General features: G+C 43.6%; 1 protein-coding gene across 2 annotated transcripts in view; it reads left to right on the top strand.

Moving 5' to 3' along the window:
* Positions 1–328: 328 nt before the first annotated feature.
* The window catches only part of SASH1 (SAM and SH3 domain containing 1), a 184,897-nt gene continuing 160,401 nt past the window's right edge, over positions 329–24,824 (top strand). For both annotated transcript variants that reach the window (XM_082855289.1, XM_082855288.1), the window contains exon 1: positions 329–458. In XM_082855289.1, coding sequence (XP_082711415.1) covers positions 330–458 — 129 coding nt within the window. In that variant the 5' untranslated portion in view covers position 329. The remainder of the gene's footprint in view (positions 459–24,824) is intronic.

The following is a 24,824-nucleotide window of genomic DNA, read 5'->3' as shown; positions in this document are numbered from 1 at the left end:
TTGCAGCGGGTTGCATTGCTTCTGGGCTGCCAGAATTCCCCGCCGGAAAACTCGGTGGTGCGAACTTTGCCTCCTGCTACCGGGTTGCCGAGCTGAGCCGAGCCGAGCCGAGCCGGGCTGGGAAAGTTTCTGGACCTGTCAGCCGCGCGGCCCGTCGCCACCGAGAGCCGAGGTGCGGGCGCCTGCCGGGGGCCCCCGCCGGGTCGGAGGCCGGGGCCGCTTGGGATGCGGCGCGGAGGCGCGACTCGGTGGTGACGCGGCGGGCGGGGACCGGCGCCGGGGACCGGGCGCGCACGGCTGCGGGGCCAGGGCGCCCCGGGGACCCGGCCATGGAGGAGGACGCGGGAGCCGCCGGCGCGGCGCCCGAGCCCGAAGCCGAGCCCGCGCCGGAGCCTGAGGCGGGCGCTGGTCTGTCCGAGGCGTTCTCCCGGCTCTGGACCGACGTGATGGGCATCCTGGTGAGTTACCTGGAGAAGCGGAGGCGCGGGGAGGGCGGGTCGCGGGACCCGGGAGCAGGCAGCACCCCGGCGCCGCGGCGCTCCCTTCGCGCTCGCAGACTCGACAAGCCCACCCCTCGGGGTCGTCCTTCTCCGGCTGTAGCTCTTAGGGGGTTAAATACACACGGTTTAGGATTTCAAACCCTAATTAAAAAGATAACCAGCCACAGATTACATCAAAGATATATTTTTTAAACAAACGGGTATGATATTCCACAGTTTAATCTGGGACACCTGCTGAGAAGTTGGTGTGGAAAAGACAGAGTCCTTCAAAGAATAGATGTAAATAAATACAGTTCGGCTGATGTGCTCTCACAGTCGGATTTGGGAAGAGGCTGATGTTACTGATGTTTATCTCTTCACCATGTGTTGTCTGACCAGGAGAGGAAAACAATTATCTCCTTACTCGGAACCACAGAAAGTTTACTTTGTTTGCAGTTTTTCAACATGTAGAATTACAGGATACTTGTTATGTGTTTGGGACTAAAAACAATAAGACTTATTTTTCTAAATCCGTATTGTCATGCATTTTGAAATGTCCAGTAACTAAACCCGCCCGTGGATTTGGCATAATTTCTGAAAAATAGTTCTTAGGCATGGCGGATGAAGCTTTTACTTGTTCAGGGTTCAGCGCCTTGAGGAATTAGTAGATTTGCTTTGGTGGAGCTCTAGGTAGGCAGGTAGACTGGAATCAGATGGGTGGGGTTCTTACAGTCAGACATCTTACTCCACACATTAAAAAGTCCATTTCAATGGAAAGATTCGGAATTGGGAGTTGTGTAGGTCATTGGAAGAGGCTCTAGATTTACTTGGAGTTGTTTGTTTTTTTTTTAAATAGGAGGAGGTGTAGTTTATAGAAAACTCCTCTTTGGTAATGATGAAACCATTTTTAGCACAGTAATTAAGCTTTTGGACTTTGGAGTGAGTTAGCCTGGATTCAAATCCCAGCCCTTCATTGACTGACTGCCTGATCTTGGCCAAGGTACCCAACTCCACTGACCTTCTATTTCATTACCTGAAAAGTGAAGCAAAGATTTGCTTCTTAGGTTTTCTGAGATTTAGCTAAGCTGATATATAGCTAGTGCTCTATACTGATACATAGTAGGGGTTTAATAAAGAATAGCTGTCTTTCTGGGTTTTTTTCTTGCAAATGATCTTGTGTCTCAACTTTCCAGACATCCTAAAGTCCCAGTTATTCCATTTTCAGGTGTCCTTTGGTATTTATGATTACTCCTGTACAGAGAGCCAGGGAAGGTTGGTCAAAGATTTCTATCTGCTCGTCTCACTCTCTGATATTTTATTTTAATTAATTAATTTTTTGAAAGCAGATTTATTCAGAGAGATACCCACTCCATAGACAGAGTGTGGGCCATCTCAGAATGACTCTCCAATGTTTAAAAAATATATATTAAAAAAATTTAAGTTAACGCTTTTTGCATTTTCTGAACATTACTGATGAATATGGGCCTTCAGTGAAATTCCAGAAAACCCAATGAACATATATATAAAAGTTGTGGTGATAGATTGTTTTTTAAGTTTATCAAGCAGGAAGCTTATCTTGTTATTTCTTGCTTAGGTCTCACTCTGTAAATTTTCAGGCACTGAGAAAATTGGCTTGATGACATCACATTGCATCCCTTACTAGGGTGTGGGCTGGGGAGGGAAGGGTTAGAGATGCTCACTTGAACTGACGTGTGGGCTCAGGGTCGTTTGGGGGCCGGGGTGGCATGGACCACTTTCTGAAGATTTGCTTTCCCTTCCCTGGCAGATTCCAGCGCTGCTGGGTCAGTTGTAGCAGAGTGTTCTTTGGCTGAGTTAGAAGATGGGGTGGGGCTCAAGAAGCCCAAACCTGTTATTCAAAAGGCAGATGCAGGAGAAAAGAAAATATGTGCTTCTTACAGAGCTAATAGTTCCGTGTGAGGCTGAAAGATGGTAAAGATTGTCCCAAACAGGTAGTGTTCACCCGTGTTTTCCCATCTTTTATAAGGTCTTATTTTGCTTTAAGTCTTGGGCATCAAGATTGTTCCTTAGTGAAAAAGCAGGCAAAGAAGACGTAGATTACCTGCTGTCCTTTGTACGTGCCTGTAAGAAGTCACCAGGGGAAAAGGATCTTTATTCTGCTTTTAGAAAGCTGCCATCCAAGTGTTTATAAGAAACTATATCTTCGGAAGAATGTATCAAGACACGAAACTGACAGCTGACTTTCTCTGTTCTTACGGAGATAAAAGACACCATTTCCTTCATTTTGTATTTAAAATATGGCATTTTGCAATCATCTGTCAGCCTAGACAGGTTGAAGTGACTTGATCTCTGGCACATATTCATTGTTGGTGGAAACGTCAGACTGCACCCCAGTTCTCTGACCTCCACCAGTCAGGAGCCTGATGCCATGGTGCTCCATAGTTAACTCTCCCAGATCAACTCGGTAGAAATGTAACGGCATCCAGTCATTTTAGGCAAATGCTGTTTGGAAGATGAGGAGAGTAGAGGTAGTAGGGGAATTATACATCCAGACATCATACTTAGCAGATTTCAGGCACAGTTGCTACTTTATTTTTTAGATTCTTCTTAGTGTAAAAATGTAAACTTCAAAGCTTATTAGGTTAAAACTTTTTTAAAAATGAATGAGCACAGCTCCTCTTTCCCCAAGGTGCCGTACAGCAAGAAGCCCTCGGCGTCCCTACCCCCTTGGATTTTGTTGGTTCAAACCCAGGGAAGGGGGAGAGTGTTGCCCCAGAGGCATTGATCTCGGTAAATACAAGATGGTTGTTTGAGTTCATTGGGACACATTTTACCTTTAAATTAATTCAGTCCTGCCCAGTTCAGCACCAATCAGTTGCTTTTATATAATTGCTAACAAAGCGCTTATTTAGAGAAGTAATAGTATAATTTATGGCACGAAAATGTTTGAGTGTGTTGGAATGAATAAAATGCTGACAAGTGAATATGTAAATAGAGAGTTAAGAGAAAATGAGTTTACAAAACCACTATGGATGTGAGGGCCTGGAGGCCATGGTCTGTATTTCAGTCATTCTTCCACCTGCAGGGCTTGGGCCTTACTGGGTGCTGAGAATATGCTTTTATTGAGTGAGAAAGGAAAAAAGTATGTACTCTTAAATGCAGGAGCCACTCCAAAATACAGTTCTGTAAAGACTCATGCCCTGGCTATAATGGGGCGCATTTATGAAGACGTTAATAAATTCTGCTTATGCCAAAGCTACCACTTGGACAGTCGCATCATGCGTACTTAAATCCTGGCACTTCCACTGCAAATGTAATGGCAAATTGCGAAATGTTTGTAAACCCTGAGCAATTAAACCGAGGCCTTCTTGCAAAACATGCTATTCTGTTCTCTAACTCGGCAGCGTGTGGTCTGCCTGGGTTTTCAAAGCCTGTCACCTTTCACGATGACATGCTTAGACTTCTGTTGAGAATTGCAGAACAAGTGAGAATCCTATGGGATTCTACTCTTTTTTCTTTACTCCCTGATTGCAGACAAACCATTCCTTTTTCTTTTTTGGGGTAGGGGAGAGTAGTTTTTTTTTTAAGAGTAGGAATTGCTGAGGTTATCAGATGAGGTAGATCATGTTTTCAGCCCCAGGTATCCATTTGGTAACTTGTGATGGTTCATAAATTTTTCCTCCAGAATTCGAGGACTCCTTAAATGCAGAATCAGGCCTTTGAAGCTACTTGGTCTCACTGGGAAGGGAGAGGAAGGGAGTTAGTGACTATTGTTTGCAGGATCCTGCAAGATGCACCTCCCCCAAACCTTACATTTCCCTGCAATGTTCCTACAATTTACACCCATTTCCTAGCAATGCTTGGAAAATATCCATTGTGTAGACAAACTGTACATGGAGGACCTTCCCCTACTCTTAATTCCTATTCAAGCTACAGAAAAGAATGTAGTAGGTTTATCTGTTAAGTTTATCTTTAGGTTAAGTTATCGGCTAGGTTCATTCTGTTTAAGTTTATCGGCTAGGTTCATTCTGTCTTGCTGTTTACTGAAGTCCTCTTTCTTAAAAGACTTTCCTTTTGCTCTGTATTTTTGGGCAAAAGTGTAGGGGAGGGGAGGTGTCAGTGAGATCCCTAGAGGGCTTTTAAAATGCAAACTCCTTTGTACAGACCAGTGTGTAATTTACATATTCTCTGGGTGGTGTCTTCCGTTAAGCCCTTCAGCTGATGACTTAATTTTTTAGGTCTTGGAATCTGAGAGTCAGCCCCAGTTTCCAATATTCTGACTTCATCTTGATGCTTTGTCCCTGGTAGCCGGCTGAAAGCCTATGGCTTTTATATAAAGTAGAGAGATTGTAGGGTGATGTAGCAGAAGACACTGACTGAAGAGACCTTGGAAGTGAGTCCTCAGCTCCCTCATTTAGAGAGGAGGGATGGAAGGGCTTGGGGCAGCAGTGTAGGGACCAGAACTTAGACCTACCGATTTTCATTTCTTTGCCAAAGTTAAGTCTCACAGTTCTGGCAGGGGTCCTTAATTTGCTGTCAGAAGAGGCTCTGGGACTTCCCTGTCTGTCCAGTGGTTAAGACGCGGTGGTCACAATGCAGGGGGCACAGTCGTGAGGGAAGTAAGATACCGCATGCCCTAAGGCGCAGCCCAAAAAAAAAAGCTAAGAAGAGGCGTCTGCATTAAAGCGACTGTTCATGCTCTCCGTCTTCCCACATCCTGCTTTCATGTGCCGCTCTCTGCCTTGTAACCCTTCCCTCTTCCACCTGGCTTGTTCTGCATCTTTGTTCACCATCGTTGACTCTCAACTTCTAATGATAGAATGCAGCAACGTGGGGAGGGGAAGGCAGTGCTCACAAGGGCTGAGTCCTGGTGCTGTGCGGGGCCCTTCCCAAACTTAACCTTAATTGGTCCTCTCACTGTGACCAGTGAGCATTTTTGTCCCTGTTTTACAGTGGAGAGGTAAACGTGCATGTCCTGAATCACCTAGACAGTAAACAGGAGCTGGGATTTGGATCATGTGTTATTTCCTGGAAAGTAACTCCTAGTTGCAGTTTTATAGTTCGTTCTCTCACATCTCTATCGAGACATCTATTGACTGTCAATCTTTTTTGCTTAAGCTATTGAGCTAATTACTAGCCGCACATGCCCCTGACTTCCAGAAAGACAGTAGTTCTGTAGGAAAAACAGCGTCCACTGCCCCTCCCCTAAATACCCAGTCCTGCAGTGTAGTGTGCAGATCGCCCCAAAGAGCACGGAGTTGGGGAGGGCTGACGGAGGTGCTGGTGCAGGAAGTCCAGTCCCAGAAATGCCTTTCAGTTTGGGCCCTGGCAGTGAGTAGGCTTTACCTGAGAGGTGTTTCCCAGTGAGGGCTAAGGAGGAAAGAAGAGAGGAAGGGCCTTCTGGACAGAGCCAAGGGAAAGAAAGATGGGAGAGCAGAGAGCACTGAGGTGGGTGCCAGGTCCTGAGTGCTGAAGTAGCTGCAGTCATTCTGTAGGCTTCAGTGAGAAGCCATCGCAGAATTTTAAATTGACATGTGTCATGATCACTTTTTAGAAAAGTGACTTTTGGGGGTGATGAGTTGGTGATGAATTTGGAAGAAGACTACTTCAGTGATCCAGGCAAGAGAAGATGAGAGCTTGGATTAAATGTTTATGAAACATACCAGTTTATCTATCACCTGGCTTCTGTTGGTCCCCATATTTTACTCTATAAGGAGTCAAGGATTGCTCATGGTAATTTACTTCTGGTAAATTCTGTTGCGCTCAAGAGTAGGCTGGGTTAATGCAAGAGAGTTTTAGGCATGTTGTTGTAATTTTTTTTTCATTCTAAAGAAGTATCTATCTTGACACATCTGTGTGTACACATATCTACTTACCTGTCTTTCTGTACTGGAGTAAATGATTTGGTTCCTTAAAGAGGGGCATTATTATTTATAACAATATACACACAATGCTATAGCTAAATGATGTTTAATACCATCTTTTAAAAGCTAATTCTAGGGACTTCCCTGGTGGTGCGGTGGTTAAGAATCTGCTTTCCAATGCAGGGGACGTGGGTTTGATCCTTGGTTGAGGAACTAAGATCCCACATGCCACGCCGGACAACTAAGCCCACACGCCGCGATGAAAGATACCGCGTGCCACAACTAAGACCCGTTGCAGACAAAAATTAAAAAAAAAAAAAATCTAGAGAACAGTAAAATAGAGGCAAATATTCAGTTGGGCACATTGATCCATAAGCAAATCTGTAGCTCAGTTTTACAAAGAACATAAGAGGAAAACCTGTAACTAGCCGTTTACTTAATGTATTCTTTTTAAGAGTACTTAACCATCATAATCCCACTGTGATATATGATGTACTTACCCATGGTTTACACACATTCTTTTCTTAGGGTAGAAATAAAATTGATCTGAAAATAATGAATTTAAATAGATAGAGGCTAAGACTAAGAATTAACTGTACCATTTAATACCAGTGAGTATAGACCAAGACTAAAAGAATTAACCAAACCTTCCGACTCATTTTGAGATAAAATGTATTTTTATGATGACCTGGATTTGTCATTTCTCAGATGGTATGCTCATTTATTTATTAATTTAATTTGGGAATGAGACCTGAAATTTGTGGGTCTGTTCCTCATTAGCTTTGCTCCTAGGCAGCTCTCTAGTGTCCCACCCTTTGTTCCATAAGATGTTTCACTGGGTAGCATTAATTCTTTATGAGTTGAGATGCCTCACAGAGATAACCTAGTTTGTATTTTTTCTTGCTTGTCAAGCACTCTGGCACGGAGATTGGAGACCCAGGCCTTAGAGTACCTTAGAGACTTGGAAGACAAAAGCTTGATAATAAGATAGTTTTTCCTCTCTGTAATCCCTAATTTTTTCTTTTCGGAAGAGATCTCCTATTGTCTTTCCCCTTTCTAAGCTGATTGGTAAAAACGTGAATACGTTTGAGTTTATAATGACCGCTCTGTAGACTTTTGTTCCATGTGTCCATAGAGATACTTTGCAGAGAGGCTCTCCTTGGTGTCTATGACGTAGATTTGATTCATGGTTTATTTTGTTGCTTCACCCATTGTTTGTCTGGTTTTACAGCAAGTAGTGAGTGAGGAAGGTCCAGTGTGTTTACACATCACTGTCTGCCCAGTTGTGGCTGTGGCTTCATCATCTGTCCTGGCATGCAGAATTAAAAGTGGAATGACAAGGGAAAGAAAAAGAAATGCATGTAATTGTAATTCTAACTAAAAGTATCATTGAAGGGCAGAATAAAAAAATTTTAGTATGTATCCTGAGCCCTAGTTACTTTAAAAATTTATCCTAGTTAATTTCGGGGACTTGAGTACTTTTGCCTAAGACTTGCTGTCAGCCGATACATTTTTCACACTAGAGCTAAAAAATGTTTTTATGCTTTTTTGGGCCCTCTTAAAAAATAGAAAAAAGGAATATTCTAGTTTAAGAATAAGTATCTTCGCTATAGGCTTACATCCATCTTCAGAGGATTTTAAAGGCCACATTTAAAGATAAACCATTAACAATTTTACAGATGTCTTTGTTTTGGATATGCACGGGGTTAAAAAAAAATTTTTTTTTTTAACAAAGCAATGAGATACCCCTACACACCTGTAACAATGGCCAAAATCTGGAACACTGACAACACCAAATGCTGAAGAGGATGTGGAGCAACAGGAGCTCTTGTTTATTGCTGGTGAGAATGAAAGATGGTACAGCCACTTTGGAAGACAGTTTGGCATTTTCTTACAAAACTAAGCCATATTTTTACCATCCAGTCCAGCAGTTGCACTCCTTGGTATTTGCCCGCAGAAGGTGAAAACTTACGTCCACACAAAAACCTACAGACAGCTGTTTATAGCAGCTTTATTCGTAATTGCCAAAACGTGGAAGCAACCAAGAGGTCCTTCAGGAGATGAATGGGCAAATAAAGTGTGGTGGAATATTATTTAGTGCTAAAAAGAAATGAACCGTCAAGCCATCAAAAGATGTGGAAGAACCCTAAATGTCTATTACGAAGTGAAAGAAGCCCACCTGAAAAGTTTTTTATTCTGACTATGTGACGTTTTGGAAAAGGCAAAACTGTGGATACAGTGAAAAGATCAGGGGTTGGAGGGAGGGAGGCATGAACAGGTGGAGCACAGAGGACCTTTATAATGATGGATAGATAGATGTGCAACACCAGGAGTGAGCCGTAATGCAGACTTTGGATTTGCGGTGATTATGACGTGACACGGTATGTTCATCCGCTGTAGCAAAGGTTCCACTCTAATGAGTACGATGGGTTTATTTCAACACCACCAAGCAATTCTCAAATTCTCAGTGGACACTGATGGAGTTTCCCACAAATTTAATTCATGTCTGACACGATCTACTAGTGTCAGATCCCACAGGTTAGGGACTCAGTCCCAAAGACTGTCCCTATTTCAGTTGCCAATCGCAAGTCCAGATTGTTATTTGTGCTTCTGAACGACTGGCTATAAATTGGAGGTTCCTGCATCCCCCCTGGGGTTCCATTAATTTGCTAGATCAGCTCACAGAACTCAGGAAACCAATTTACTTGTTAGATTAACCAGTTTACTTACTAGATTACTGGTTTGTTATGAAGGGATATAACTCAGGAACAGCCAGATGGAAGAGTTGCTTAGGGTGAGGTAGGTGGGAAGGGGCGAGGAGCTTCTATCCTCTCTGGGGCACCACTCTCCCCGAATCTTCATGTGGTCACCAATCCAGAAGCTCTCTGAACTCTGTCCTTTTAGGTTTTTATGGAGGCTTCATTATGTAGGCATGCTTGATTACATCATTGGCCTTTGATAACTGAACTCAATCTCCAGCCCCTCTTCCCTTCAAGGAGGTTGCGAGGTAATGGTGGGGTGAAACTGAAAGTTCTTACCCTCTAATTACTTAGTCTTCCTGGTGACCAGCTCCATCCTGAGGCTATCTAGGAGCCCCAGCCTAGGTGCCTCATTAGCATAAACTCAGATGTGCTCTGAAGGGATTCCTAGTGAGTGACAAAAGATGCTCCTATCACTCCAAATTCCAAGGGTTGGGACCCCTGTACCAGGGCTGGGAAGAAGACCAAGTATCTGTCTCCTGTAAGTCACAATATGACAGTGGGGGATATTGATAATGAGGGAGGCTATGCCTGTTTGAGGGTAGGAGATATATTGAAAATCTCTGTACCTTCCCTTCAACTTTGCTGTCAGTCTTAAGCTGCTAAAAAAATGAAGTCTTAATAAGAAAATATAATTAAATTTTTTTGTTGTTTTAATCAAGAGAAGGGTAACAGCATGAGAACATTTAAAAACAAAAAAATTGATTAAACACCTCTTAGAAAACTGAAAGGTTATTTTGTGAGGGAGTTAAGAGCAAAGGAAGCAGTTCAGAGTGGCTTCAAATCCTGGCTTCAGCATTTAGTGGACCTGTGACCTGGGTGAGTTCCTTAACCCTTCTATGTCTTGGTTTCCTCATCAGTAAAATGAGGGTGATAGCCACTCACATCATTGGGTCTGGTAAGATTAATTAAATCAGTAGAACTGTGCATGGCATATGATAAGCAGATCATAAATGTTCGTTATTATTAGCTGTTAACGGTTAAATCTCCTTTAGCTGGAATATGAATTAATTTCTCTTCATTCTCATCTTCAGATGGAGTGATGATCTGATTCCACACGTTCAATTTAAGATTGATATTAACTATTGATTTAATGTATGTCACATGTCCTTTTTAGAATACACAATTTAAAAACAAATGCATAAATTGCTTCAAAGTATTAACCTTCAGGTTTCATGTTAGGAAACGGGTGCTAAAAATGATGTGTATACTCCAGAGAGAAAATGTATGAAACTTGTGAATAGGCAGGGTTTTCTGGAGGCAAGAAGGTATTTGTAAGGAAAACATATTTTCTGTTTAAATGGTATCCAGATTGCTATTTGCAGTTCTCTTGTGACTAAGTAGCACAATAATATGAGATCATTTTAATAGTTGACTTCTTAGAAACATGTAAAATATTGAAAGCATCCACTTAACTAGTGATTTTATTTTTTGAATGCTGGGCTCCTGTAGATGTACTAAATCTACTTTCATTATCTTGAACTTTTTTGTGAAATATTCTCCCAGGGTTTTATTGAATTAACCAGTGTTTTTGTCAGGGTTGCTAAACATTCATTCTGTATTTTTGCATCTTAATTAGGAATCTTCCGTCTCCAATCAAGAAGTTATAAAAGCGTCATACGGTAGTGTCCCCACCAGAGCCCAAAGCAACCTGCAAACACATGTCAGTGTGAACATGATAGAAAATGGGATTGCTTGTGGTTTGAGAAAGATTATTATTCATTATTATTCTGCAGTATGCCACTTATATACATTTTAATTGGGGGGTAACTTCACTATGCATCTATAGAAAACATGAAGGAATTTGAAACTTTGGGAGAGTCTGTAAAGACGAACATTGGATGCTGGAGAGATAAGACATTTCATTTTTAAAGCATATTTTATCATGAAATACAGTTTTATTGAAAACGTTCCACAAAAGTGTAGCCTTTGGACATAGCCTACTGGGGAAAGGTCATTAATGCCTCTGCAGCATTTTGCTTCTAGTTATGTAACATGTGGTGCCCAGGTGGTGACGTAATGAAAGGCCCCTCGTAACACTGGTGCATGGTAGTGATTTGCCCTGATTAGGATATTATGAAACTGAGGCTATGCGATGAGCATTAAAGTAAATAGGTGTCAAATGATTCATAAAAGGTACATGAAAGATACACTGAAATGCACGTGATGTGACTTTAGCACTAGCAGAGAACTATGTACTGTTTCAACAGACCAGACTGTCAGCTGGTAACCTCCACATTCTGTATCAATTCCGCTTGTCACATCACTGAAAGACTGTACATTCCAGAGCTTGTGTCTTTAGAAAGCGGGGTATCTTCCATGGTGGAAGAGTTTCCATAGAAACCGGAGGGGAGGCAAGTATAGCTAATACACTCCTTAGACATCAAGAGATTTTCAGCAGGTCACATCCCTTACTCTTAAGAAGTGCTACTCTAGAGATTAGATGATAATACTTACATTGGCATATAATGCCTTACATTTCATGGTGTGTCCTTTACATGCATCGACTGGTTTAATGCCCTTATAGCTACCAGAAACCCAGCCTTGTTGGCAGCCACAGTTCTCTAGCCTGGTGAGTAATCTAGGGTTCCTGGTTTCCTTTTCAAACACACTGACATTTCATTGCCCATATTTTAATACCCGTAATTCAACAATTTCTGGTTGATTCTGGTTTCTGTAAATTCTAGGCTTCTAAGTTTTCATCTATTTTATCTGTGAAATAGAGGTGAAACATTGAAGTTATATCTTTGCAAGTATTTTCAAATGCTCCTCCGAAGTAGACCAGACCCAGCTGGATGTGGGCTCTGCTATCTTTTGAGCAGAGTTTGGGGGTGAAGCCAGAAAGTGATCCCTAGTCTGGATTTTCCCATTTTCTACCCAAGCTGCCTGGTCCCTGGGGTCTTGGATGCTCTAGGGTGGGTCAGTGTGGCAAACACTCAAGACTTTGCAGGCTCACCTCTTCCAAGGAGGCAGAGGGCAGCACAAACGTCTGGTGTCTCATTGTTACGGCTTGCCACAAATTCTAGAAAAGCCAGACTTTTGTTCTCACGGCTTCCAGTTCTTCTACTGTGGAAAACAGGAAGGCCCACTTTCACAACACTGGGAAAAGCAGACTCTCCTATTGTCAGCCAAAAAGTTTTGCAAGCTGCGCAAGAGTTTGGTTTTATGACACTAGGCTTACATTTTTTTTAAAAAAAAAATCAAGATTTTTAAAAAGACACGCAAACCTTTCATTTGTATACCTGTGGACTTACTTGCAGACAAGTTTAAGGGTGTTCTGTTTCAAGTCCTTACATATAAAGAAAATCTGGGACAAGAGTTGCTCAAGGGCGCTAGGTTACAGATGGTTTCAAAGGATCAGTCGAAGACCAAGTGAACAAGCCAAAGCAAGACTGGTTTAAATTCCTGCATTTGCTCGTTAGGTCAAGATAAGTAAGTACTGAATTATGCAGCGTCGTTGGCAGCAGGGACTGATGAAGCTCCAAAGCTTGTTTTGGTAGAAAAATGACTTAAAATGAATGAGGGCTGGGGGGAGTGATACACTACCTTCTGGTGTCCCCTGAAGATTTAAATCAAAACAAGTTTTATTAGTGCAGAGAAAAGCATGCTGGTGTTGTTGCAGTGCCTTGGATGTGACGACAGTCACAGCTGTACAACTAGGGATAGAGCCAACATTCTGAAGTATCTGTTAAAACTAAAGGCGATCACCTTTTTTTCTTAATTTTTAAGTCACTACTTCTTAGACGATTAGCAGTCAATTAACTGGTTCTTTGGCTTACGGTTTTCTAACGCTCTGTGTATCTATTGTCCTTGATGGGACTTTTATTTAAAAAATATAAACATATATTCTTTGTGGCAATGTAGGGAGAGTGTGCAGGATCGAATCAAAAATTTTTTTCTGCAAACTAAAGGAACTTAGAAATTCAGCTGTCAGCGGATTCTTTGGAGGACTTCTTTATTGATTCCTGTGCAGCTCTACATTCCATGCTTCCTTGAAGCTTCAGAACTCGGTGGATAGAACAAGGAACATTCTACGGTTTGCTACCCAGTCACCCATTGTAATTATTGTTTTTCCTCAAGGAATTTGGAGGTTATATTTTTGTGCAGTAGTTGGAATATTCTTTGAAACGTGACTGCTGTCAAGACTTGTTTATAAAGCCATTTTAGCAAAGATGCTATGGGGCAGAAAAAGAAGAGTAATAATAAAAATAGTATTGCTGGCAGCCGATACCGACTGATTGATCATAGCAATCAGTGTGCCAAACACTGTACAGCTGATACTGACTGATTGATCATAATCAGTGTGCCAAACACTGTGTGCCAAACACTGTACTAAGCTCTTTCCATGCGTTATCTCATTTCATTGTCCCTATAACCCTGTGAGGTAGTGGTATGGGTTGAACTGTAACCCCCCAAAGAAGATGTGTTAAAGCCTTTTTTAAAAATTAACTAATTAATTAATTAGGTTGCGCTGGGTCTTACTTAGTTGCCTCAGGCAGGCTCCTTGGTTGTGGCTTGTCGGCTCCTTAGTTGCTGTACGCGGGCTCCCCAGTTGTGGCATGTGAACTCTCAGTTGTGGCATGCATGCGGGATCTAGTTCCCTGACCAGGGATCGAACCTGGGCCCCCTGCATTGGGAGCTTGGAGTCTTATCCACTGAGCCACCAGGGAAGTCCCTTAAAGTCTTAACCCTCAGTCTTAATCTCAGAATGCAGCCGTATTTGGAAATAGGATCTTTGTAGATTTAATCAAGTTAAGATGAGGTTGTTAGAGTGGCCCCTAATCCAGAGTGGAAATTTGGACACAGACACCGGCATACACAGAGGGAAGACGATGTGAAGACACACAAAGAGAGAACTATATGAAAATGGAGGATTAGAGTGATGCATCTATTAAGCCACGGATGCCAAAGATTGCTGGCAAACCACCACAAGCTAGGAATAGGCGCGGAAGGATTCCCCTACAGGTTGCAGAGGAAGCATGGCCCTGCTGAAACCTTGAGTTTGGACTTCTAGCCTCTAGAACGGTGAGACAATGCATTTCTGTTTCAAGTCACCCCAGTTTTCGGTACTTTGGAATACAGCAGTCCTAGAAAACTGATACAGATGGGCGCTTTGTTATCTTCTTTCTACAGGGGAGCAGCTGTTGGGAAAAGGAGCATGGGATAAAGAAAGCAGAACTTTTCCCAGGAAAGTTTTAGTACTTTGCACAGACCAATACCTTGACCAGGAGGAGAAGGAAAATTGACAAGATAGGTAAACAGTGAGCCTCAGTAAGAACGCGACCAGGGCAGCACAGACACCTGTGCAACAAACGCTTACTGGCTTTGGGTGGTTCCGCCAGGCATGAGGAAGACAGACTCCTCTATTCCTCTCCCAAGTGCTAGCGGGTAACAAGAGGGACAAAGGTAGAGGGACGTGTTTCCTTCCTGATGGTCCAGCATTTCTCATCTGATGAGCTGAGGAATGAAGTGGACTTGGGAAATTGCATTGTATCCCGTCTTCTCACCCAAATAAGCCCTCAGGCAAGTGCCTACAGCTTCTCCCTCTTCTGCTCACCATTATTATTACTGCTTCTCTCTCTGTATTATAGCTATCGATAGAGAGAGAGAGAAAGAAAGAGATGCAAGTGAGGGGAGGGTGGGCGGGGGTGATAAGGAAATGGAGACTTAACAGCGCCTTACATCTTTGTTGTGAAATGATAGAATTGAACTAGTCCTCCAAAGGCTGCTGCCCCCACCCCCATCTCAACCACTACCCAGAAGAGAAGTTGGGAGAGCCTGTGGAGACAAAACAGATGTCCCATTGCTGCTAGATTTCTTGAACTGATTTCTAGGGTGGGGCAAATAAGCTGGGGGAGGGAGGAGGGTCAGAGAATCTGGCAAAGGGCTTTGGGGGGTGGGGCTACATGGCCCCCAAGGAATGTTGGTGGTGATGCCTGTAAATATCAGGCTGTACTCTTTCACCCTTGGGCCACCCTTTGAATTTTCTGCCCTCAGTCCTTCAAATCCAGTAAGAGGGAGATGAATCATGGTATTCCATAAGGCCTGTATTAGGAAAGGAGTGATGGGGGTTTCTAGATGAAAACATTAACCTCTGCTTGAGGCTTCTCCTGGTACCATTTTATTCCCCTGGTCTTTGAGACCGTATAGAATGCCACAGGTGTCTTACCTATGATGAAGATTTGAGGAGTCTGAAACCACTCCTTGTGGGATTGCTGAGGGTTAGGAATGAAAGTAAGAGAGGGTATGGAGAAAATGGAAATAATTTTGTAATGTGTTTTATTTTATTCTCTGTGGATTCTTTACTGGACATTTTAATTAAAATCTTATGGGATATTCATCCTAAAAGGTTCAGACCCCTGAACAAATTAATTTGAATCCCCACCATTCGTTCAGAATAAATGCTTTCAGAGAACTATTTTTGTAAAGTACAATAAAAATGAAGAGTTAGGAAAATTAAATTTCCTACATCATCTGTAGCCCATCCTGCTGGTAATGGACTGCTCCCTGTGGTGCATTACCATAGATTACTCTTCCAACTCTAGTTCAATGATTCAAGCCAAAACCTTCATCACTTCCCTTTGGAGACTATTACACAGCCCAGCAGACATCCTATTAAGAAACTTCTGATTTGCAGAGGAAAAGGAAAATTTTAAAGTTGAGACTGAGAAGGAAGATGATTCATGGTCCCAAAGGAAGAAGGCGCCTTAAGTTTTCAGAGATGGCCCCCAGCTGCCACACCTTCTTTTGGAAACATACTCACCAAGGGCCCTTGGGAAGTCAGTGGAGTGAGCGCATGGACCAGAGTGTAGTCCCTTAAAGGAGTGACAGAAGAATGAGCAGTTTGGAATCCAGCCCAGCAATGGGTAAAAAAGGGTGTAGGACACCTCCTTAATGTAATGTGGGAGTTAAAAATGCAAAAGTTGGCTGCCCTGAGCACATTTAGAGTTTGTGATTCAATATTCAAGAAGAATATAAAACCAGAGATTGCTGTAGTTGGGGCAGGAAATGACTCAAGGCCAAAAGGAAGATTTCTGTTGGTGCCTGGTCAAGGTGAGGGTCAGTTCTGGCTGGTGGCTCTATAATTGACAGGCTTGCTGACACAGGGATAGAGTGATAGCACTGTTCCCAAGAGTTTTGACAGCAGCAAACACTGCAAAATGGTAACAATGAAACACGAAGTCAATACAGTATCAGTAGAGGTCTCCCCCCAGCTCTCCATCCCCCACCCCACGCGCCATCACCCACCCTCCCGTCCAGAAGTAGAGTGTTCCTGAGACTGCATAAGCTGAAATGGCGTAAAGTGAAGAAGCAGTTGCCTTAGGATACATCTTGCTAACAGATGCACAAAGTACATCTGTTGACCTTTGAACAACACGGTGGTAGGGGGGTCTGATGCCCGCCCACCCCCATCAAAAATTCACGAAAATCTGCATACTGCTATCTCTGCCTCAAAAACAAAAGAATTGATAAATGACTCACCCAAGGGCAGGAAAAGCTGAAACCGGGATAGTATCAGGACCCAGACCCTAGTTCTTTTGATTCCATGTAGTGTGATCTCTCGTCGAACACAAACTTTTCCCTACACTTAGTTAATTTAAAGAACTGTAAAGTAAAAATACAGGTACTATATTAATTGAAAAGAATCCACATGTAAGTGGATGTATGCAGTTCAGTTGTGTGTTGTTCAAGGGTCAACTGTAAATCGAGGTAAAGCACAGATCAGACCCAGTTCAAAGCTATGGCGTCTTGAGGCTGGGAGACTTGAGTGTGGTTCCCGGGGAAGGAGGTGTGCACTGCAAAACATACACTGATCTCAAATTACCCTTTTCCTGTTTTCAATAAAAATGGAAATCCTCTTTGGGTTTCCTTCAGTTAGCAAGAACAGGGCCTAATGCAGGTCTTTCATAAGCGTGAAGTGGTGTAAAGCGAACTTTTGAAAAGCGAGGGATACTTGTATCGTAAAAGCCAGCACATTCTACGATTTACAAAACTCTTCTCTCCAAGTATTTTACTGTGTCCCCTTTTGACCAGGCAAGTTCCTGACTGTCATGCTTCACTGTTATATAATTTACAGTTCTGGACTGTTTTTTTATAGTAGATCTCATGATGTGGCAAAAACAGTATTTTTCTTCTCTGAATATGCGTTAGCACCCATTATTTGTATCACTCATTTGACATTTACAGTCTTTCGGAGGCCTATTAGCCATTTTATTTGTTGGATCGAACTCTGACTACATTTTTAAATTTTTTACTGAGACCTGCTGGGGGGGCCCAGGCGCTCCCTACCAAGATGCTGAGGAGGGTGGTCACAGTGTCGATGTCGCCCCCCACCCCCCACCCCATGCCTGCACTTCTCATTAGGAATTCAAACGCTGTATCCTCACTTTCCTTAAGCACCTTCTCCATCTTGCTGCCCCTCGGTGACGTGGCTCTGTTAAAGGGAGCTTCAGTGGAAGGAGAGATGGGGCTAGAAAGAGATCATTTTTTTTTTTAATCTTTTGTGGGATCTTAGTTCCCCAACCAGGGATCAAACCTGCGCCCCTGCAGTGGAAGCGTGGAGTCTCAACTGCTGGACCGCCAGGGAAGTCCCAAGATAATTTTTGAGGAGGGGATGTTTACCAGAGAAGAGGCTGTGCCCCGGAAGTGAGTTATAAGGTGTAAGCACGAGAAAGTATTGGATACTGGGGAGGAACAAAGCTTCAGAAGACACAAGAAGAACTTCATTTACTTGGAGGTTTTGTCCGGACTTGGGGAGGTGATGGCAGGCCTCTAAGTGTCTGACTTAAAATGTCTGGACCCTGTGTGAAAGCGTGACTGGTATGTAGGTTTGGGCCAAGGACGGCTTTCCTTACTTGTGTAAGTATTCATCACTTATTTTGAATTGCCACCTGAAATTCACTGTGAAACAAGGCAGGATATAAATACATGTTATATAATTTGTTTCTCTGCAGTCTCTTCTATACAAAACTCCCAGCTCTTTGAAGATGGAATAAGTAATCCAGTTTACCGAGGGGCTAGATTTGAATAGGGTGGTCAAGGAAGGAGCTGGAAATGAGTATCGTGGGGGAGAGCACTTCTCGAGGCAGAGAGAACATCAGCTGCAAAGGTCCCAAGATGAGAATGAACTTGGTGAACTTTAGGAACATAGACAAGGCCCATATAAGGTTATTGCTTCGTGACTGCTGGAGATCTGAGTGGGTCAAAGAGACAGTCGGGCCAGAATACATCAGTCATAGTCCAGATTTTATTTTAAGCATGATTGGAAGCCATTGGAGCATTTAAATGAACTTATGTTTTTAAAAGACCACTGGCAGTGTTGTGGAAAACGGATTATAATGAGGTGGCGGTGGCTTGGACCAGGCTGTAGTGCTGGTGTTGGAGAGAAGTAGACAGATGTGGAATAGGTCTTAGAGGTAGAGCCTCTGAATTTGGGCTGGTTGTTAGGGGCACAGAGAACTGAGGATGACACTTAGGTGTTTTGTCTGATCATCTAAGGAGATTGTTTGGGGTTGTGAGGGTGGGGATGGGAAATCAAGATAAACCCAGTGCCACTGAACTGATTTACAGGGAGAGTTTAAAGCTAACCAGCAGACTGGACTACCATGACATGCTCTTCCCAGTGAGAAAGTCCACTTGGGAAATTTAATTAGGACCAGAGGCAGCCAGTTGGGCAGCCTTGATCATGTGCCCTTGTCCTCTTGAGTAGACCAGAATCCTCACTTCCCCTAGAAGGCAGTGTGGCCTGTGCCGCAGAGCAGAGGTGCTGGACTCAGCCATCACCATGACAGTGACACAGCCTTGATCCAGCAAGGACTAGGGTGACAGGAAGGGAGCTGAGGTCGTGGAGGGAATGGATTTGAGAGATGTGTTTGGGAGAAACGATGGAATCAGCCTGGGCTGCTGATTCTCGGTGGCAGGGGCTGTGGCGGATGAGAGAAGCGGGGAGGCTAGCATCATGCCTGAGGCTCACAGGTGAAAGGGATGGGGGGTATGTGGTAGGGGAGCTAAAGAAGGTGAGTGGCCTTCGTGTGGCTACACTCTTCAGCTAACTTTTATTTTAATAAATTTTTTACCATTGTGTTCTGAATTCACAGCATTTTAAATTTTATTCATTTTTTAGTTTATTTTTGGCTGCGTCGGGTCTTCGTTGCTGCGTGCGGACTTTCTCTAGTTGCGGCAAGGGGGTGCTACTCCTCGTTGCGGTGCACGGCTTCTCATTGCAGTGGCTCCTCTTGTTGCGGAGCACGGGCTCTAGGCGCGCAGGCTTCAGTAGTTGTGGCGCATGGGCTCAGTAGTTGTGGCTCGCGGGCTCTAGAGCGCAGGCTCGGTAGTTGTGGCGCACGGGCTTAGTCGCTCCACGGCATGTGGGATCTTCCGGGACTAGGGCTCGAACCCGTATCCCCTACATTGGCAGGTGGATTCTTAACCACTGCGCCACCATGGACGTCCCTTCAGCTAACTTTTTAAACTTATGGCCCAAATCAGTCTGCTCAGTTTTCTTGAAATTTCCAAATTTCTAATTTGATCGATTAAGAAAAGACCTTCAGTGTTCCCTCTACCCCTTCCCATGCTGACATATTTTCACGTTGACCTCATTGCTCCTCTCAGGAAGCACAGTGACGAAAAGCTGCACAGTCACTATTGTAGGATATCATTCGGCTGGAGTTCCCAGTGCTCAGTGACCCACGTGAGCAGACAGGACTGTTCTCAGCTGCTTGAGAAAACCAGGCGCCCACGTTGGACCCTGTGGTGGTGGTAGAATCCACACATGGAAGAGGCAGGTCCCACTGTCCAAATGACTGTTGATGACAAGGGGAAGAGCTTTTTTCCTGGGCTGATATCTCTAGTTGGTATAAACTACAAAATCACACGTGCAGTCTCTGGTACTTAAAAATCTGATTCCAAATAATATTTACATGAAACTTGGTGTTTAAAAAGCTCAGTAGGGGAATAATTGCCAGACTTAATTAAATGGCTCAAAAAAATCTCAAATACCTCTGTGTTACTGTTTCTAAAAAGACAATATTTTACAGATAGGTGCATCCTAGGGCTTTGTTTAGACAATTAATTCTCGATTTTTAGTACTTGTAATACTAGCTAAGATTTATTGAGTGCTTATTACGTGACAGGCACTGTGCTAAATGCTATTGGGGGGTTATTTCTTTTAAACTTTGCACAGTCCAGTGAGATGAAATGAGATGTAGGTGCTCTCATTATCACCCCATTTTACAGATTGGGTTGAGCGAGGTTAAGTACTTGTCCAGGGTCACACAGAGCTGTGTAACTGTGTAGCTGTGTAACTTTATCGTGTAGCCAGAATAAACCCAAGAATTCTGGCTTCACAGCCCATATTGGTTTCCACTGCACGCTGGTGCATACATGAACCTCTTTCCTAAAAGGAGTTCTGAGCCACTGCTACACTGGAGATGTCTGTGATGGCCAGGTGCTGGCTTGCCATTCAGTCTGGCAGAGGGTCTGACAGCACCCCTCTTTTTGTGTGTCTATGCCTGGTAAGATGGGCAGACAGGAAAGATGGGCCGGGTGGAGAAAGGGAGACAGCTCTACACCGGAGTATAATGAACAACAATTCCATAATTATTAAGACACCGTAGGAGAAAATGTATATCAGTCCTATGTTTAACATTTTGAGTTACCAGAAGCCAGGTACCGTTTCATCTTGAGAAGAGGTTGGGCCCCCATTGGCCATGAGACTCTCCTGGTCCCAAGGAGAATTCCGAAGGATGAGCACAAACATGAGATACGGTGGATGGGGTTGATGTGAGCAAAGGGGCTGGGTATGGGGTAGGACAGCATCCTTTCTACTCAGTCGTTTTATTTCCCTTTGTTTTTCTTTTCCAATTTTTAGTGCAGTGCTCTTGGTGTGCATATATACGCTTATGCGCCAGTGTATAGCCAACTGGGAGGGAGTTTCTCACTTCACAGAGAAAACTCTTCATTCAATCAACCTTACTGAGTGTCTGCCACGTGCCAGGCACCTTGAAGTTCAGGGGAGTTACCGGGAGCTTGGTCCTGACTATGGAATTTAATCTCTATCCAGGAGGGTATGAACCTGAGTAGACTAGTTCCAGGCTGGAAAGCATTTTGACCTTTGGGTAGGGAACATGCCTAAGACTGCATGTCTTTTTGTTATTTATTGTGACTATTCTTTCTTAAGCTAAAAGCTTCGGAGAGACCGCCTCAGTCTTAAGCGGTCCTCCGTTGAGTGAAGCCATGCACATTCTTGACTTGTATTAATAAATGCTAGTCATCCAAGCCATTGCTCAGCCCTGCTGCTGCCAGAGAAGCTGTGGAGTGCAGACCTCACTTGGGTGTGCAGGGACAGAGAACAAAACATGCTGCTCCTGTTTACATACTTGGGCTGGGCCACCCATTTCTCTGAAGCCATCGGGATTTCCTCAGGAAGCTGTCCTGGTGGAGGGCAGGCCGGGGTGACCAGGATGTGATGACACACAGCCCCCTCTGCCCTCCGGGCGCTGTGCTGAGGTCAAGCCTAGATCTGTATCTGGACCCACCCTTTCCAGCCTGTAAGTTTCAAGGCCAGTTCTCCTGCCCAGACTGGGGAGGGGGGCAGTTGGTGGGGAGACACTGAGTTTCTGCTCCCTGGCACCCAGCGCCTGTTTGCCATTTCATGCTCCTGCACGCAGTGCTGGGGTAGAGAGCTCGGGAGGGGGCGCCCCTCAGAGGCCTCCAGAGCAGCTGTGTCAGCATTTCCGAGCCTCAGCTTTTCCCACCGGGCCACGAGCCGGTCCCTCGAGGGCTGCTGGATGAGCTGTGATCCCGGCCTCAGGAAGAAGCGATGGATTGGATGAAGTGTCAATTTGTTTGGCCCGGCCAAGCACCCAGGCATATGTTTCCTCATTTGTGGTTGAATGAATGATTCAGCTTTACACTTGTGCAGCTTGGAAGTGTCACTAACTAACCCTCACTTTTACTTAAAAATATAATGGAGGTGTACCTTCTGTGGAAGGCCTTAATAGATGGCTTGATAATTTAAATAAGCAGTAAGTTTAGCTAAGGTTTGTTATATGCCCAACTGCTCTAAGTCCATACTACTGGGATGGTGAAGTCAGGTTCTGGAGTAGACAGGGGTGGGTTTGAAGCCTGGGTCTGTTCTTCATGAGCTATGTGACAGTGGACACATTTGTTACCTCCCTGAGTATCTGTTCTCATTGGTATGGTACAGTTAGCGAAACCTATATTGTCTTGTATGTTTTAAGTTAAATAACTTGCAAGAGTACCTGAGATATAATATAGGTATATGTATCCATCTATCTATATATAGAGGTATTTATACACTCAATAAATGTTAAATTGTCTTCTACCTCTCATCTTTCAACCTCCCCCCCACACACACACATGCACGTGCATGCACACATACCCTGCCACCATTCTATTACCAGTTTATTCTGCAAACTTGATCACATGGAACAAAAGCAAATCATTTTAAAGCCATCCATATGATGTCTGAAGCTGTATGCTGTACCATATTCCCCAAGATAAGGATTCATTCGTTGCGCTTTTGTTAAACACCTACCTGCGCTACCTTGTGGCAGGCACTGCAAAGGATTATAGATGCGTTGTCTTGCAAGAAGACGCATGCATTGGCCCAGCAGAGCTAATATGTATTGGAGAGAGTACTTGAATGTGCAGATGTGAAAGAACTAGGAATAAACCCATGCAAGGTAGAGTGACTGCATAAACGTTAAGGGAACACAGAGCATAGGAGGGACCTGCCTTTAGGTATATCCCCCTGCCATGGAAGAGGAATAGGCCATTTTGGAAGCTGGACTTTATCATGCGTCTCTTGGCTTTCTACACTTTGCTCTTTGTTTGTAGCTGTATCTGCTTCACACACTGAAACTGTTTCTACCTGGACAAAGGCAATGTCTTTATGATGCAGTAAAAATTTTGAAGCTAGATAATCCAGAGTTGGTCATGATATCTTATAACATCGTGAGCACCAATGGCAATTTGATAAGACCTAGTTCCCCGACCACGGGTCGAACCCAGGCCCCCTGCAGTGGAAGCATGGAGTCCTAACCACTGGACCACCAGGGAATTCCCCGGACATCTTTTATTAAAAAACAAATTGTGGAATATGGATAAAATCCAGTGCAACTCTAAGAAACTGGTAGGTGATGAGCTCTCATTGTCTATTTAAAGATAGTTGGCAAGCTTTGGCCTCGGGAAGAAATTCACACAGAAGTAGCCTGTGGCAAGCTGTGTTTTGTTTTGTTTTTTCGCTGCGCCTCGTGGCTTGCAGGAACCCACGCACCCTGCAGTGGAAGCATGGAGTCCTAACCACTGGACCGCCAGGGAATTCCTGGAAAGTTTGGAAATATTAGTCCCAGCCGCTAATCCTTGAGTTCTGCTCTTTGAATGTAGTGGGCTGAGATGTTCCCATCTCAGACTTTTCCTTTCCATGTCTTTGAACAGTGCCATCTTGGTGTTCTCCTATTAAATCCTCTCTCTGGTTTGGTATTATTTAGGGTCTCTTGCCTTTTCAAAAATGTGTTCCAACCTAATACGGTAGTCTAAATGAGGACTGAAATATATTTGTGTAATAAATAAAATTTTATAATAAAAAAAAATCTGGTGAAGTATATTACCAAGTACCTCAGGCTTGGTATCTTTCCATTGGTTATCTCTTTGAATGTTGCTGTCTGGGTACCAGCCTCATGGGACTGTAGTTTTCGGGAATGGCTAATGCTCTTCCTTCCTCCATGTTTCGTACCTTTTAGTGGTTTTGTTGCCACGGAAGGGGGGATGGGAGAGAAGAGGCTAAAATCACTGGGCTCATCTTTAGGAAAAAATGAAATGAGGTTGAAATTAATTGACTGATACCTTTTTAGATGTTTTCTGAATTATTTCTATGGAAATTCAAATGGACTTTTCTGCATTGTCACCGGTGACTCATGTCAAGCCTCTGTGGCCACACTTGTCTATAGGGAGGTGGGGACAACATCTGACCTCAGTCTGGGCGTGGAGCCAGGAGGCCTTGTGGGTTCACGGTGCTGGCAAAGTAAGGAAAGAGAGTAATAGGGCGGGAAGCCTTTCACTCACCAGGTTTCCAGGAGGGTGGTGAAGTAGCTGCAGTTGGGGAAGAGTTAACTTTAACGGCCTTTTGAGAATCTTTATTTCCTGCATTTATGGCCTAGTTCGCCCTTGCGGGTCAGAAGGTCTTGTTCTGGTATATTCATTAACAGAGCTAATTTTCCTCAGTAGCAGTTGTTCACAGAACTTTCTCTCTAAATCTAATATAAAAAAATGATTTGGCATTATTAAGCTAGATCATTTATAATCTGGATATACAGAATGTCTTGAAACAGTCCTCACTCATTTTCACAGTATGGAACACTGTGAATACGTCTCTTCTGATTATGTGAAATTGTTTAAATTGCATATTACATAAGGAAGCAGAACATCACCCTACCACGAATTCAGAAACGCTGTCATGTAAAAACCTGCTTCCACTGCCATGTCCTTTAATCATTTTCAAATTTGCACACTGGAGCCAGTTCTTTAAAAGTCCTGTCTGTGTAAGCGAAAGAATTTTCCTTTGGTACTGGCTGTTTTGCAATCTTACTATGTTTGACTTTCTCACATTTACAAAACGAATAAACTACATAAACATAAAAGTGCTAAGTGATAGAACTGACACGTCTTGGGAGTTTGTTTTTAATAAGCTGATGTAATTAACACCTTGAACTATATATTCC

The sequence above is a fragment of the Leucopleurus acutus genome (genome assembly GCF_964270905.1).
Source record: "Leucopleurus acutus genome assembly, chromosome: 15".
Taxonomy (NCBI): domain Eukaryota; kingdom Metazoa; phylum Chordata; class Mammalia; order Artiodactyla; family Delphinidae; genus Leucopleurus; species Leucopleurus acutus.
Note: the sequence above shows the minus strand (reverse complement) of the source record. Positions and strands in the feature narration are given on the sequence as shown.